This window comes from Serinus canaria, chromosome 4, assembly GCF_022539315.1.
Source record: "Serinus canaria isolate serCan28SL12 chromosome 4, serCan2020, whole genome shotgun sequence".
NCBI lineage: Eukaryota > Metazoa > Chordata > Aves > Passeriformes > Fringillidae > Serinus > Serinus canaria.
In genome coordinates, this window is record NC_066317.1 from 59425488 (window position 1) to 59443080 (window position 17593).

Genomic DNA, 17593 nt, shown 5'->3' on the forward strand with positions numbered 1-17593 from the left:
AAGAACTACATAACTTGGAGCCAATGAACATGGAACCAATGAATCTCTATGGGTCTTGACTGTATAAAGTCTATGAAAAATCTGGTAAAATTCAAGTGTCATGGAAAGGTTTTCTCTACACGCCTGGGCTCTGTGTGAATGAAATTATTTTGATTGCACACCCTAGCCAGAAATAAAGTAATGCCTTGATTCTCTAAGACTGAAAATGTTGTTGGAGGGCTTTTGCTTCTCCCGCAGTCTTGGTGACAAAATCAATGCCATTTTTTACCTGTAACTTTGTGTGCCAATTCACACTGCACATCTCTGATTCCATCTGTAGGCGATGGAGACTCAAGACTCCTAAAGTCCAGGTTGGGTGGGCTATGAGCAAAAGAAAAAGCTGGTCCCAAGACTGAACCTAAGCATGTCTCTAGCTCTGCTCCAGCTGCCCACACTCCTCACCATACAACACCCTAATCCAACTCATGGCATGTATTCTCTCCTCCACCTGCCACAACAATTGAAGTTCCCACAGTAGCTTGCCCTCCGTGTCCTGACCCCTGTGACTCTTCCTCCTCTGTAGAAGGATCTAAAACAACTTTCTTGCCTAGCTTAAAAATAAGCTGTGCCTTGAAGTCATCTATTTATGCCTTTTTTGGTTGTAGTTTTATTGAAAAAGCTGGTATTAACATATTTATATTTTTATTCAACAACAGTTAGCTAATTTGTGCAACACAAAAAATGCAGCCATGAACAACAGCTTTCAAAACAATCAGATTTACCAACTTTACCATCACTTACTCTACACCACTGAAAGCTCAAACTAAAAAGAGAAAGAAAGTTGGAAACGTTCACAATGACGATGTTAACTCTCCATACATTCAAGAAACCAGGAAACCGATCTGTAACAGTGATGTCAAAGACAGGAACGGAATACTGGTCTTTGAAAGAGTTCTATTTATTTCTTCTAGAATTACTTAATGGTATTTTGGTTGGGTATTTAATTAGTTTTATAAAGCTCCAAAGATATATTTGTTTATTTAATTTTAACATGTTCTTTTTGGTACCCAAAGCTGTAACAGAGTAAGGTACTTCAAATTAAAAAAAAAAAGGTTGCTTTAAGATCTGCTTTATAATAAGTTATCTACAGAATATTACTTGAGAATGTTAAAGGCTAAATATATGTTTTACAGTATCTCTAGTTGTAAATGCCAATATGAACTGATAGCATTTTTTTTTTCTTTTTGAGCTGCAAAGATTAATGGAGGGGTCCAAAAGTCAAAGAAATTGTATGACACCCTTGAAGCAGTAGTTTGGCATTAACAAGTTCTCTATACAATTTACCACACTCTTAAACCTTTTTACAAGGAAAAAGAAAAGGAAAAAGCAATTTTGTTAAATTTCGTTAGAATAAATATGTACATATACTGTCCATGCCTGCTATAGCACACAGTATTTTATAAACAAACATTCTTTGTTCCCTTTAAAATCACCCTACACATTTCATACCGCATGTGTTTCGTGTGGCTGGAAACTGGTGCACATGTCTGTGCTTGTACACACAAAATATTCAGCATTGATCTAGAAAACTTCGACAGATTTCAGGTGTGGTGTTGTGATGTCATATAAAAGCTCTAGACTTTGTTTTTTTATTTCTTGTAAGCAGATTTTCACCCACCCTTCCCCCAAACCAAAATACAAAAGCATGCAGATCCCTTCATCAGTACATTCTCCACTTACCAAGAAATCAGTGCTTAATGGCTTAAAGAGGTTTTTTTCTGAGGAGTTTTAATATGGGCAGATTAACAGGTCATGCAAGTTGTGCTCTTTTACTCATGGTTAGAGTAGGAATCCTTTGGGATATTGAATTTTCTGCCAGAGCTATTAAGGGTGCAGCAGAACTTTCTTTCCCTGGGTTAAGAGGACTTCCTGCCCACTGCACCATTCCCATACCATTCCTGCATGCCCATACTTTGTGTGTACTTTCCTTTTCCATTTATGACACTCATCATTACAGAACAGAGATAGATCTAACAGCATTTTTGTGGAAAAAGGTTTTGTTAGGTTTGGATTTTTCAAATTTTCGTGTTTCTCCAGGACTAACATTGTGTCCTAGAAGTGGCCTCATTGAAAAGCATTAAAATTCACAGAGCGCCGCCGCCTCTCGCAGTGCCATTCCCTTCACAGTTACAGACACCAGGCATTGCCTGTATTCCCCAAAGGCCAGGATTAACATAACCACCCTGCAAACAACAAACAAGGGACTTTATCAAGCGTCTAGCAGGGATGTAACTTTGTTCCCACTCAAGTTGGTTGCTGCCTTCAAGGAGAGCTTTTCTAGCCAAGGTTTCCAGAACTCCAACCCCAAATGGTAGCATGAGTTTGTGTGTGAATTGCCAGGCTGTGTCTGACCAGCCAGTCCCTCCAGAGTTGCAATGCCAAGTTTTGTAATAGTCCTCGCACAATGAAGATACTACTTATTGTTCTAAATAGAGCAAAGAGAACCATGGAGAATAAACTTCTTAAAATAAGCTGGCTGAGTAACTATACCAGTCTGTCACTTAGTCACTTGGGAAGGTGAATCACAAAATAACATGATAAATAAATAAATAAATAAATAAATAAGAGGGTATTGTAAAGAAAGGAATGGGATGGGTGAGATGGGCCAACTTTTCACCAGCAGGGATTCTGCTTCCGGCTCTAGCTCTCATGAGGTCCCTCCAATGTGCCACATGCTCTAAAGGGATGTGGCTATTAATTCCTTCAAACAGGCTCAGCCTAATTGAAAGACAGGAAAACAGCACTGGAAAAAGAAAAAAACAATCAAGAGACTGAGGCAAAAAGCTCTAACAATGTGGTAAATGCTGTGCACTGCAAAAGCAGGAAGGGCACCAGAACACCACAGTCCTGCAAACCACTGAGACCCTTGAAAGGAGGGACAGGGGCTTAGGAGCCTCAGCCCTCCTCAGGAACACTCCTAAACTGAATAAATATCCCTGTTTGTGTAAAGGAACCGATACAGACCACAGTACTGGATTTGCACTCGTGCCTTTTACTCATACAGTTGCAGTGATGGAAAATAATTGGCTTGCCACCAATAATGATACAGGCTGAGGGATGAAAGGATGCAACCTACAAATCCCACCACAGAAGCCACAACTTTTGTGAAGATCACATCCTTCTACAACTCTCAAGAGGCTGGTTTGTAAATATAGAGGGATATTGATAAATCTAGTGCATTTCTGAGTTCACTTTATCCTGAAATATGTACAGATTGTTTGTCGCTGCTATAGCAATGATGTTCTCGGTTGGGTGCCATGCTGTGTGCAAGATCTTCTTAGTAAAGTCCAAACTGTCAACACTGATGTCATCTTTCCTCCTCTTGCCTCCAACGCAGACCCTCCGGGGCTTGAGGATGGCTCGTGGTTTGCTGCTCTCCCGGGAAGCCTCCAAGGTAACGTCCCGCTTGGTGTTGCGGTCAAACATTCGGAAGAAGTTGTTATATGCACCTGTCATTATCACACTGCAGAGAGACAGAGAGAGACACACAACAAAGGCACTTAAACAGCAGCCTGGGCAAAGCCTACCAACGTGACTGGATCAGGAGAGACAAGTTTGACCTTTGGGTCAGCAGTCTTCTGGTTTCAGATGGGAAAGAGTAAGGGGAAAAAAGGGGGTTTTCCCAGTGCTCCCCAGAATGAAGAGTTTTCTTCTAACAATGCCTTCCCCTCCCATATTATTCAATGAAAATTACAGTTCATCAAGTAATGTCTGCTCCCTGACATCATGAGAATCGCATCAGAAGATAATAAAAGCAACATGTTTCAAAAAGTTATTTTTAATTACCCTCCAGCTTTTTATGTGTGCTTAAGGATCATACATTTCAGGCTTTTTCCCTTTCTCTGGAACTTTACCTTTAATGACAGCTGAGTTTAACCAAGATGCCAGAAAGAGTCTTAAAATTTCCCACATATTTCAAATCTTTTGATACAACAGTAAGGTTTAGTACATAATTATATATTTTAAAGAGTATTTTGAAGAAGGGTGTTTTGAAAGGTTCTGAAAAATCACATTGAATTTACACACGTAAATTCTTTCTAGATGAAACTCTTCCTTGCTGAAGCCACAGATCTTGCAAGTCCAGACATCATTAAAATTTATATCTACAATTCTTCTTAGAAATAAACACACTGGTGTCAGGATTCTGGCATCTCTTATATGAAGTTTGAACGAAATATCAAGACAAGATATATTTCTGGGTCTGGGAGCAAGGGACAAAAAACATACCTTGATCTGTATAAAAATTACCTCATTAGTCAACTTGCAGTTTGAAATAATAGATTGCCAGTTGCTTCGTTCCCCTAGTCCCTAGGGGAGGATATTTTGTCACTAACTTTAATGAATTCAGGATTTCATCCATGGCCCCCAGGTTATTGGATTAGCATAATCATGGGTTTCAGAACCTTGTTTGAAAGCTCATCCCCTGTGAACTTTTTCCATATGTGAAACCATGGCTGTACTCTACTCTCCTATCTCAGCCCCAAACAGGGTGGTTTTGTTCTGAATTTCCATTCTGTAAGAGGGTATCCACCCCAAATGGTCAGGTCTCCACGGAAAAAGATGTACAGTTTTAAGACTCAGGCAATCAGTAACTATTTGCCTTTCTAATAGAGCCCAAAAGAACATATTTGACGTGCATGGCATTAATAAACAAACCCCCATCTCAAATGACAGCTGCTTTCACACTTTGCTGTTGGGGGGGATCTGTGTTGAGCAGCAGACTGGCCAGGGAAACATGGAGCATATGGGAGAACACTGGAGAACTCTCAGGCACAAGCCAGACTCTCCACCATACAGACCCTCCCTAGCTGATAGGATTAGATGCTTCTGGATTCAGGAGTGCCTTAGAGTGTGTGCACAGCCTCCAGCCAGAGCTGCCCTGGTCTCATTTGGGGCCATTAGGAGCAACTGTAATACAAATGAATGATATACTGGAAAAGCACAAATGTGAGCTGTGCCCCTCCATCATGCTGTGACTACAGCTGGGGATGGGAGCAGAGCAGGCTCCAGAGCTGCTGCGGGGTAACTGGAGTGGGTGTGCTGGGTTTGTACACTGGGATCAGCCAGCTCCACCCTGCTGATGGCAGATCCTTCCAGGTCTGATGATGGCAGACTACAGCCTGATGGCAGCTGATCCCACACAGAGCTCTGTGCAGCTCCTGGAGTGCCAAAGGGAACTGCTGCAAAGCAGACAGTGCAGCACAGAGACCCAGCACACACTGCCCTAGGCGAGAGCTCACCTACAGCCTTCATCCCATGGAGAGGGGCTGCTCTCTGGAGGGCTGCAGGGAGCTCACTGCTGGGGGATGCACAGGGGCACTTGTCCACACACAGCCCCGTCCAGCCCTGGCAGGGAGCTTCTTGCTGCTTTCCAGCAGCAGCACCTGCCCCTGGTTGCTTGCAGAGATGTTTCCCTTTCCTTCTCACCCCCAAAAGGCTGGGTGCAGTCCTGCCTAGCAAGGCACAAGTTAACAACCTCACAAGCTAAAAAACAGGAGTCAGTGTGACAGCTTGATAAAATGTATCCCAGAAGCTGCAGAAAGCCTATTGATCAAGATTAGTGCCCATTTCAGAAATTGAATCAACAGCAGTAAATCAAACGTTTCATTCCTTCCAAATCACCGCGTCTTGTCATTACAGCTCCTGCTGTAATGGTTATTCGCAACATGAAAAAGTCGAGGTTATTTCATATCTCAGCACTAACATACACAATTTGTGATGCAGTCCATCTGTATATTTTCCCCCAGGCAAAATTTTGAAACGGGTTCATAAGGCTGGGGCACCTCTGTGCCCCAGGCTGCAGAGCTGTGTCTCCCAGGGGAAAGAGGAGCATCCCTCCTGATGGCAGTGGGAACTGACAGGGAAGCAGCTTCCAGGCTGGCAGAGTACCAGTGCACCAAATGCAGAGAGAGGTGTTTGTTAAGGGTCTTATTTTAGAAGGTTTTGCTTGCAGTAAAACTGCCTTTACAGTCCATTTGCTTTTTAATTTCTTGAACTCTTGCATATTTTTAAAAGTCTGCTTTCTTCAGTTGGATTTACAGCAGTTATTTTTTAACATATGTAGATGACTAGTTTTCATGCTGGCCCTATTTTTCTGCAGTTTAATGGCTCAGTAAAAAACAGCATTATGTAAATGAGAAAGTGTCCACTCTTGTTCAAGGTCACAAACACAGATGGATTATAACCTTACCTGCTGCTTAAAGTAATAAAAGAGAGTGAAAACTAGATGTAAGCCTGCAATTTTTCTCCTGTTCAGGAAAATATAATGTACAATAATGGAGTCTATGGGATGAGCAGATTTTTTTTTAAATAATGGAATATAAATTGTAGCTCAATGTAGGAAGAGTCTTTTCTGTGTTTCCAGACACTGCTCTGCACAGCAGTGTTATGACAAGGGCTTGGACAAAACCCTTGCAGGAGAGGCTGGTTTCAAGAAGTCAAAGTCCCTCATTCAAAACAGCCCACACTACTTCATAGGTGTGTAAGGCAGCAGCCCAGAAAAGCTCTGTCTAACCACCTTTAGTTTTCCTTAGAAGACAGGTTTACAAGCTGTGCTGCACCAGGTCAGAGGTACCATCATCCATGCCATGCAGATGTATTTTGGAATCAGAGCACACTCCAGAGCACCCTAAAGAGCAGTGCACTGATAGCTGGAGCTGAGCTGCAGCCTGACTGCACCAGCTCAAAACACCACAGCTACAGGCAGAATGATTACAAAAAAACCCCAAATAAAACAACACCACACCTCATCTCCTCCCAAACAAACCCCCCAAACCAAACAAACAAAAAAGCAGGGAAAGACCCCAATGGCTGCAGCATGACTACCACTACCTACATTTCACCCTCTGCAGCCCAGCCAGTGCTCTGGAAGGAGACAATGCCCCATACCTGCAGGGCCATGAATGCATTTGCACAGCTCCACGTTAACCCTCCTGTGCTGCCCCGGGCAGGGAATGTTTTCCTCTCAGCAAGGAGCTGCTCTGCAGGGCATCTGGAGTATTCTCTGCTCCCTCTGCTTGATCTGCTTCAAGCAAGGTCCTGGCAATTCTTCAGGGATGTGTGTTTGAGTGACAACACAAAATGCTACTGATTCCTCCTGTCTGCACTGACACTGGCCATACTTGCTTATCAGTGATGGGATCTGAGGCATCTCACTGCCAAACTTCCGTCCTCATGCGGGGTCACTGGGGCCCAGTCTTACCCCTCCTTTTTTTTGCCAAGAATAACAGATGCATTTTTACAGAAGGTAAAACGTAAAAGAGAAAACTCCAGTGCAAGAGCAATCCCTACTTTTATTGACTTTTCATTTCCAAGCATCCTGCTCTACAGCTTTAAAATAAAAACCTGCCTTATCTGCTTCTCTCTTCCTTTTCCACACCTTTCAAGTCTTTGTTTTACTTCTGTAAGTCTCATTGCTCACCCCTTCCGCACACCCCCTACAATCCAGTCTTAAAAGACAACTTGCTTGGCTCTCCAGATGTTTGGCAGGGCTTGCATCCCTGCCTTCTTTGGGCTGAAGTATGGGGAAACAGCAAATCCCCACGAACCAAAACTCATTTGGGCAGCAGAGGTAGTTCCCAAATTAGCAGAACTTTAACTGTACACCTCCCATTCAGTTCAGGCTTCTTCACTCTGTGCCACGCTGATCTGGTAGCCAGCAATAATTCAAGTAGGGCTGCTTTTTCTAAAAGTAAATTTTCAACCTGTAAAATTGTCTGAAATAAAGACTTTGAGAGAAAAAAGTTCTTCCTGTTTGGATTGTAACAGTAATACTCAAAAGGAACAAATGTTTATGTATGGATAGTGATTTTATTAAGTATGACACCAACTTTGTACCACTGGTGTTTAATTTAGGGCCAGAGTTTTAGGGTCTACAGAAGCAGCCTCTCAACTACTGATGGCTTCAGCATCTTTAATTATTTTAATCCTTTTAAGCATCTGAGTCTCAATATTTTGGTTTTGTTAGTGACTTTGTTAAATGAAATAATTCAGTATGGGATTTTCACCACTAAAAAGTTCTGCTTCTCTTGGGTGGTCAACAAATTCTCTACTTCACAAGCCTCAAAGGCATTTGAATAGGATTTTCCCTATTTTACTAACCTGCAATTAGATATTCCATAATATTTTTTAGGCAGTGGGATTTTATCAAACATGTCTGTCACTAAGAATTGGCAAATCTGTATTTCTCAGATTTTTTATTCCCATACTTCAAGCCAACCTCTTAAATGTTATCCATGTTGCAGCCATCCTTGCATTCAACAGCCTTCATCAAAATATCTCCATTCAGCTCCACTCCTGGATGCCAGGGATTGCCCTGAAGGTTTGGGATATCAGCTGGAATTAAGGCTTGCTTAAAAACCAAACCATTACTTGCTCCACATTTCTTTGTGTTGTTTTTCTTGTTTAGGGTTTTTTGTTTATGGGGTTTTCTGAGAGTTTATTTAGCTCTTTGAAAATTTTTGGGCTAATTTTGGCCCAAATTAGTCTTCCCAGATGTAGAGAGGTTTTTATTGATCTGCAGATTTCTACTGTCTGGAGAAATTCAGCTTGTTTCATAGCTCCCCTATTTCACGGCTGCTCACGAGACTATGGAAGCCATGGGATGGTGTGGCAGGACTAAGAGCAGGGCTTCAAGGACCTGCACACATCCTGCTTAAGGGTGACAGAAAAACTAAACCTGCCCAACCCCTCAGTGCAGGTGTGGCAGCAGAACATCATTCCCTGGGGCAAGAGGCAGAGCTTGGACTTTGCATATGTTAGGGGAGGAGACTCAGAGAGCAGCTTCCACCAGAGCCTGCCCCACACTTGCAAATACCAGCAAAGATGTCCCTCAGGCACCCAGCATGAAAAGGAACCTTTTCCTTGACCTGAAACTGTGTCCCAATTATATTTTGAGCCCCTAAATTTTCAGTATTTCACTGCCATGTGTACCAGAGCAGAAGAGAACACGTGCAGCCTCTTAGGATTAACATGTAAGGTCCACCAGATCTGGTTTCATGACAAGCTGACCCAATGTAAGAAAGGGTTGATTCCAGAAAAAACTCTTAAACAACATTTTTCATAGGAATAAAAAGGGAGATTTATTATAGCAAAGGGAAAGGAAGAAGCATTGTTGCAAGTAATGAGGAACTCCTGAAATACTGGGAAATTTTCCTGTATGCTGTGCTGTGTAAAGTCACTGACTCCCCATCACAAAGAAGGAGTTTATTTAAACCTGGGGAGGAGGCTGCTAGAAAAACTTGAGACACTTGACTTGGATTCAGGGTTTTGGCACCCTGGTACAGCTGGCTTGCATAAGACTGGGAATAGGAACAAGGGATCCCCAAGTACTTCCAAGCTAATATTTGACATGCCAGGCTTTGAGAATAAAATGATGTCTTCTAGCTCTCCAGCAGGGAGTGTGCTGCCAAACAGGAATAGACTCTTAACATCTCATCCAATGGGATCTGCCAATTCCTCCTGATTAGAGTGAAGGCTGATGGATATTCAGGGGGATGAATGACAGTTCAGTAGGAAAGGACTGACTGAACAGTTGTATGTGACTTCACTCATCTGCTTGCAGCATATCACTTTTCATGATGGTAGTTAGAAGTCTCCCTGGCAGGGGTCCTATACACCCATTCATTTGAAATCTTTAAAGAAAAAAAAAGTAGTTAACTAAGGTGTTCACTTGCTATCATGTAGAATTAGGTTTTGTTTGGGTTTTTTCCCAGCACCTTTACCTTACAAAAAGCTACAAAGTGCTTATTTTTTAAGGTAAAACTGAAAGCTGTTGACAGTGGGAAGAAAACAGTCTCCTCCAGGTCATTATTAAAAGACTTGTCTTTGGATGTGAATGGAAGAGCTAAATTAAATTGCTGTATAAGTACAGCTCACATATTCTACACAGTCATGTAATGATGTATACACAATAAAGATAGCATGATTTTTGTGTAATATACTCAACTACAGATAATACATGTTCATCTGGATGAATTAGTGTGAGACCCCTGCTTGGCTCCCTCCCCTGACCACTGTTGCCAAAGTACACAGTGATTAATGTGCCCTTCAGCAGATGAGATCAGCTCTGTCTGATTGTATTAGTTCCTGCTCATTGGAGTAACTGAGCATCAATCACGTTCTAATCAGAGCTCACGTATGCTGATTATTTTTGTGAACAGCCTCACCATCAGGTTCTATCATAGCCTACATTAACTTCTTAGTAATGACACAACTTAATACAAAGTATTTTCACCTAAATAATAAACACACTTTCATTTTTAACTGAACAATCCTGTCACTATAAATTGTCGTTATAGCTTTGAAGTCTGCTAAAGATAAAACTAATACATTTAGAACTGCAGTTTTTACTGTTATGTCGATGGATTAATAATCAAAGTACTGCAGCATCTCTTTGGAGTGCAATTGTCAATATGGGATTTTTACCTTTAGTAATAGACCTTTTTAAAAAACTGCATATAAAGAGACTCAAATTAGGTGACCTCACTGTTCAAATGAACTGTTTTTTAAGAGGCACCAGTACCTAAGTATTATTTAAATTATGATCTTCCAATAAAAAAATATTCTGGTAACATATAGCAATACTTGTCATATTCATAAAGCAAGGAGCTCAGAGCAGTGAATCAAACTATGAGCATCAATTCTGATACATTTGACTCCTAAAAAGAAATAACTAAATTAAAGAGAGCCCTTTTCTTTTGTCAAATGTTTCTAGCTCCTCTACTCGAGAGTTTCTTACAACCAAGAGCAGCACATTGGGCTTAGTGACAGGTTTGGTAATTGTGCATGACTAATAACGCCTCAGTGTCTGGGCAGTACAATAAATGAAGCCCTCACAATCTAATGTTCCCACTTAATAATTACTCCCTGCATTGATCTTTCTGATCTGTCAAGTAGGAATGAAAATATTACACTCACTTTAAACCCTGATATTGAACAAGAATTCCATTACTACCAGGCAGCTATTCAGAGAGTGGTCTTACCACACTAATGAGGACAGCAGCACTTCATCTGGCCAGAGAGAGACTCAAGGCCTGGGAGTAAGTGGCTGCCCATCCTGTAAAATGCACTAGGAATTTTCATCAAGGATAAGCAAAATGGTTTGTAAATACCTGAAAAGTCCTAGATCTTTTTCAAAGTTTCCCAATAGCTACATGATTTGAATACACTGTTGTTCTGTGCCAGACTTAGGCAGGAATCAGCACTGTCTGTCTTCCAATAAATGCATTAAATTTTGTATTTCTAGTAGGGCCAAACTCAAGGCATGACCCCGCTGAGAAAACCCTCAGCTAAAACAACCATTCATGCATTGGTTTGGGAGTTTCAGAGAAAAGCCCCAAAACCTGGATCTTCCACTAAAATTTCTGTGAGTCATTCCCAATCTTTGACCCAAGTTGCAATGAAAGCAATCTGGGAAGTATTTTGCTCAGTGCAGTCCATCTATGTAATTTTAAATGGCCAGCAGATGGTATCACAGGGAATACTCAATGGTGAGTTAATTTTTGTCAAAAAACAAACCACTCTCACATGCAGGCATTAGAGAAAATGGAATGTATAAGTATTTTCATTTTCATAACAAATGATACAAGGGTAAAGTTTCATTTTTTAGCAAAGAGAGAATCTTCCCATTGGGCAGGTAGATGAACTGAGCAAAAGAAAACAGTCCAAAGAGAAGGTGCCCCTTACCCAGTGTACTGCATGATACTTGATCTGCATCTGTGGAACACAGTACTAGAAGAGACTTTGTTCTGCACTTCCAAGTTCAGACTTGAAATTTTAAACAATGTTGCATATAATTGCTTTGACAAATTTCCTGAGCCCCACCATAAGAACAGTTGGATTTCTTGTACCTCCACCACTCAGGATGGGAAGACAGCTTGTCATTGTTTGGGCAGGTATGAACTATCTCTAATTTCCAGGTTATAACTACCTGTTGACTTTCAACACCTGATTGCTGTTGTGCCATTATCACTCACATTATCCTAGCTAGATTCTCTTCCTATGTTCATCTCCTTGATATACTTACTACAAGCAAGAAAAATCTTGGCATCTCTTTTGCTAAGCTGATGAAAACCAAAGTCCTGGCCTCTCTTCTTTAGAGCAGCTGTCCATCTGCTTGATCAGTTCATCCACCTTGGACATGAGGGACAGGAAATGTGTAAATGCAGTTCAAAGGTCTTTGAATAAGAGCCCAACATAATGTCACCACTACTCCTTTCTCTGCTGGATAGCCCAGTTTTGCCCATTCAAGCAAGGATCATATTTGTCTTTCACAGATGTCTCAGACTGCCTGTTTCACAGTCCTTGCCCACTCCAGGGTGGGTAGGCCTGCTTCAATACAATGAGACAGACTGCTTTCCAAAATGAGAGGCTGAGCTGAAGGAGCAGTTCTAGGCTCAGTGCCAAACTTCTGCCTCTTGGCTCCTAACTCTGCTGAACCAGGAGTCACTGTGTGTCACTCAATATTGGCTCCTGGGCTCTCTTTCACATGCATTTTGCAGACTGCTAATCCCTTCCAAAGTCACCTAGCATATGAATGTCCCTGGGAGTTATTTCCAGCTGCTAGGACGAAACCTTGTGCTCTTTTTTTAACTAAAATCCTCACCTTGCACTATACTCTTGGATTTTATCCATTTTTACTAACCCAGTCCTCTTGGCTGCTCAGCTACTCCTGTACCATATTCCTACCCCACAAAGCACTGCCACCATTTTCCAGCATTAGGGCATTAGCCCACTCCATCCTTGCTTGAACTCTCTGACTTGCTCTAGTATTTGTCATTAAAATGTTCAACAAGAAACAATGTCCAAGATAAAAAGAACCTCTCCATCAGTGCATAGGGAAAGGGACTGCTCTGATGGAGGGAGGTATCAGTGTGTCATTGGGCAGCTAAATTACCCAGGGGTGATTTAGCTCTGCCATTCTGAAGTTACAGGTTCTTGCAAGTCCAGTGAAATTGTTCCTGCTCATGGATGCCCAGCATCCTCTCCTGGCCTGAGGGCATAAACATTTCTTCTAGTAAAATAACTTCTATCAAGACCAGATGAGAGACAATGAAATTTTCACTTAGAGAATCAGTGGGTGCCTGTGATGGTCCTTCCTCACACCCATTTCCAGTAAGTGAACTGAATTTCTGAGGTAGCTCATGTGAAAATACAGGATCATGTAAGTTTCCTTAGTGTGTTGGTGAGATTTTGTGAGTTGGCATCATTCTTTTTAGCTTTTGCAGCCTATTTATGATTTGGGTGAAGATGGACATAATTTGAAGGGTTTTTCCCCTAGGGCACAAGCCAAGGTCATTAAGGCACACATCATTTCTAAGGCAGAGACACAACTGCACAAATATCCAAATCTTCTACCTTCCCAAACAATGGCATGTGATTCTGCACATTGATGTGGAAAATAATCACCTGTAACTACTTTTGGATTGCTCCCCATCATATGGGAGGTGTTTTGCCAAATGAGGACAGTGATGGACAGAAGGATGGATTGATTACCTGTCTGATCCATTCCATGCACATTCAAACTTGTCAAAGATGCAGTCGTTTTCATAGAGGGAACATAACTTGCTTCTAAGGTAATCATGGACCTGTTTTGAAGAAAATAACTGTTATTCTTGAAATCAAAGAAAATATAAAACTCCACAAACAGCCCTTCACTTTTTGCATTATCTCCCATGTTCACTTTCAAAATATGCTGCACAGATTGGTAGCTCTGCAGAAGATACTGTGTTTAAGCTCCAAAGAAGCTAACTGTACTTTTCCACAGCCCAGTTAACCAGGTGCTATAGAATTACTGTTGCAGGAAGGAACAAAACAGGCTTCCCTCAGCAGGCTGCAGACCACCCCTCTTCAACATATTTGTTTCCTGCTTGGGTGATTTTCTCAGTGCTAGCCTAATTCTCAAAGACATTTCAACAGCTGATACCCTAGATGGGCTAATTAATGTGCAAGAAGTCTAATTTAAATGGTAACAAAAATGCCACATTCCAAGATAAGTGGATTCTCACTTATGGCAGAAAGAACTTGGCTCTATGAAAAGAATCTTTATGGTATTACATTTATTTTTGTAAGGTATTTTAGAAGTCAAATACAGCACAAGGCTGTATTTGCACAGGCTGCAAATAAGACTAACACTAATTTAGCCCAAGGATTTCTCCTATTTGGCTGAGACTTTAACACAACATTGCAACTTCTCACTTACTAACTATAAAAGTGAGAGTAGCCAGCAGAAGATCTCTCTCCTCTAGGCCATGCATCTCTGCTGAACAAGGATTATCATAAAGAGATCTCATGCAAACTGTTTCAGTCTTTTGCTTAATTTGATTCATTTTTCTTCTGAATTATTTGGTTTATTTCATAAGGAAATAATAAGATACAAAATTCCTGCCTAGATAAATTTACTAATGAACTTCCACTCCTGATATTTTCTTCTAGCTGTTATAGAAACCGTAAAACAAAGATGTGACCTCCTAGAGAAACACACCAATCCAATGGCCCAGGGGTAATTTAGCTCTGCCATTCTGAGGTTACAGGTTCTTGCAAGTCCAGTGAAATTGTTCCTGCTCATGGATGCCCAGCATCCTCTTCTGGCCTGAGAGCCAGAATAAACATTTCTTGTAGTAAAATAACCTCTATCAAGACCAGGTGAGGAACAATGAATTTTCACCTAGGTTTTCTATAAACTTACCCATTTCTGATAGTCAAACTGTACAGTATCCAAAGAATATTTGCAATGTAAGATTATTAAGGATTATAAATTTTAGTTACGATCAATTTTCATAATAAATGAACACTGAATTGTTCATTAACAGATAATGTCTTATAAAGGAATTAATTGGCAAATGGCAGATAGAACATTCCACAATTAAATGCATTTACCATCACAGTGAGCAATAGGTCAGAACACTTTTACTACTGATGCAGTCTCCTACACTCTCTGTAATTAAATCCTTTCCCTTTCTCTTTCTATAAAACCTTTTTATGTTAGTAGTGTAATTTGTTACAGAACTGGAATTCTTTCCTTTGTCATGTTTGAGAGCTCCCAATACTTGGAAGAAATAGAAAGGTTGGGTAAGGCAGAAGGAAGTCGATCACATTTGCCTCCCTGGCTGTCATTTCTAGGTCTTTCTCTTGTTACCACTTCCAGCAGCCATCTGTCATGACCACTGTCATGTACACGCCCTTTGCAAAGTGTGTCCAAGTCACAGCTTGGAGCTGTGCCTTTCTATCAGCTTTCTCAAAAAGGATTTTGCAATTCCTCTCTCAGATGCCTTACCTTGTCAAGACTATCAGACTCACCCTACTGCCTTGGACAACCACCTTGTTCTTTATGTGGACCTTCTGAGTTCCACATTTGAGCACATTCAGACCCTCAGAGAGACTGAAAAACTAATTGTAAGGAATGCTCAGTTTTCACTATTTGCATATTCATCTGCTTGTACCAACTGAGGGTAAGATCAGATTTGCCTTGTCTGTTACACCTTGTTCTTACCACATATCATTAGTACTTGAAAGCAAACCAACTCATTCCTCACTAATTACCAAGGACCTTTTCTTCACTGCAATATCTGGCCCTCATGGAATTATCAAGCAATTCTGTGCTCTGGACTAGAATTACCAGCAACACAGCTACACAGGGACCTGTTTTATTGGGACTGAATACACTCAAGCAGGAATTTCACTGGCAGGTGACATATTGGTCCAAATCTCTATGCTACAGACCCTGGCTAAAGAGGATCAAGCTATTTCCAGCTCTGAATGTGCTCACCTTGCTGCTCCTAAGGCTTCTGCTGAGGTAATTCACCTGGCAGCATCACAAGAGTAACCTGTTAGGCAGGGCTGCCTTGTAACACTCAAGCTCTGGCCAGTCCACTGCACTGCTCTTTTAGTGCTGTCCAGTGACCATACCCTGCCCCTTTTCCTTTTGTGTGAAACAAACAGGAGAAAATCATGTTGAAACACTGGCAGTGGATAATGTGTTCAGCAGGGTTGCAGCAGCAGCTGCTCTATGCAATAGCATTGTTTGAGCCACAGCACTGATATAAAAAAGAACCTGTATGAGGAATTCATTTTTGCATGTCAGGTTTTTAATATTAAAAATGGAAGCTAATAATGAAGCAGTACAGTTATGGACCCTGCTCTTTATTACAACTCTGTGTGAAATCTCCTGTTGTGACCCTCACTATTGCAGCTAGGCAATATCCTACCATGCAGTGGATGAAATGAGAAAATCAATCTTTTAATGAACACCTTTTAAGCTTTTTATGATGCATTGTCATCATAATTATGTGGATACATAACTGAAAACGTTAGGTTTATTTGTTGCCTTACAGTGATCTACCCCAAATAACCTTTTGAGAAATTGCCAAGTTTATGTATGAGATTTAGGTTTGAAAGAGAGAGATAGCCCAAAGACAAATTATTTAAGAGACTAATTTAAACCACTTTTTTTTAGGACAGAATTCTCTACTCTCTGCAGCTTAAAAATGTGAAAGGTTCTCAAAGCATTTGGATCACATGGATCCTATGGAATCCTCTGATATTGGCTTCCCAAGGCCCCTAGTTCCAGATTCTCCTTTACCTTACTGCAATGCCCAGCAACACATCTGTATATTCTTGTATACAAGAATAAATATTTGAAAGTGAAAGGCAATCCAAACATTTAAGAAGACTGTTATATTTTGCTATATTTTTTTTATATTGTATCAGGGGTTTTGTTTTTGTGGGTCTTGGGTATTTTTCCCTAGGAAGTTCTGACTGCAATTATCAGTACTCATTTTTCCCCATCTCAGCATGAAGAAATATAACTTTTTAATTGGCCCTCCTGTTGGGTGCCAGACTGATTTAAAAGTAACCAGCTTGTTTCACAGCTGCCTACATGAGGAAATAAAAGCAGGTGTCAAAATCAAGACAAACAGGTTGGCTTGACCAGCTATTCCTCCCCAGGGACAAGGCTGCCTACTAAATTAGCATAGGTATAAAGTAATATGTTACCTAAGCTCCCCAAAACTGAGATTCTATTCTATAATATAAAACATAGTCTCACCCTTACCCTCCACTTTCACAGCATATCAACATTTCTAACACATTCAGCATTGAAAGCACTGCCATTTTAAGAGAAAACCCAGTTCTGTAGACTTGAAGGTAAACAGGCTCAGACTTTCCAATATTAACATACTGAGCAGTGAACACCATCCACCAAAATGTAATGGATGCATTGAAAAACACTGGGGCCCACTCTGTCTACTAAATGCTAGCTAAAAAATACTGGAAAATTTTGTTTGTTTTGGCAAGAAATGCTACCAAATTCTCATCATGATTTTTAAAAACCAGTCTTAATTATAATTACTGTGAGCTACTGTATCCCACCTGCTATTATTTAGACACAGAAAACAAGGGACTTATTCAGCACTGTCACAGGATTGTCTCTCAGTAAGCAGCACAAGCTGGATGGATGGCATTTTTCCTACTTTGCATACATTTTTTTAGGTAACTTAACAAGTTATTTTCTGACTGCATTTTCATAGCAAGCAGTTTCTGTGTCACAGACATATTT

The 17593-nt window shown here is 40.8% G+C and overlaps 1 protein-coding gene across 4 annotated transcripts in view; it reads right to left on the bottom strand.

The window, feature by feature from the left end:
• Nucleotides 1-312: 312 nt before the first annotated feature.
• The window catches only part of PPP2R2C (protein phosphatase 2 regulatory subunit Bgamma), a 190115-nt gene continuing 172834 nt past the window's right edge, over nt 313-17593 (bottom strand). For all 4 annotated transcript variants that reach the window (XM_018924773.3, XM_009099319.4, XM_050973346.1 and 1 more), the window contains 2 exons: nt 13534-13625; nt 313-3502 (listed from right to left, as the gene is read on the bottom strand). In XM_018924773.3, the coding sequence (XP_018780318.1) occupies nt 3211-3502; nt 13534-13625 (384 nt within the window). In that variant the 3' untranslated portion in view covers nt 313-3210. The remainder of the gene's footprint in view (nt 3503-13533; nt 13626-17593) is intronic.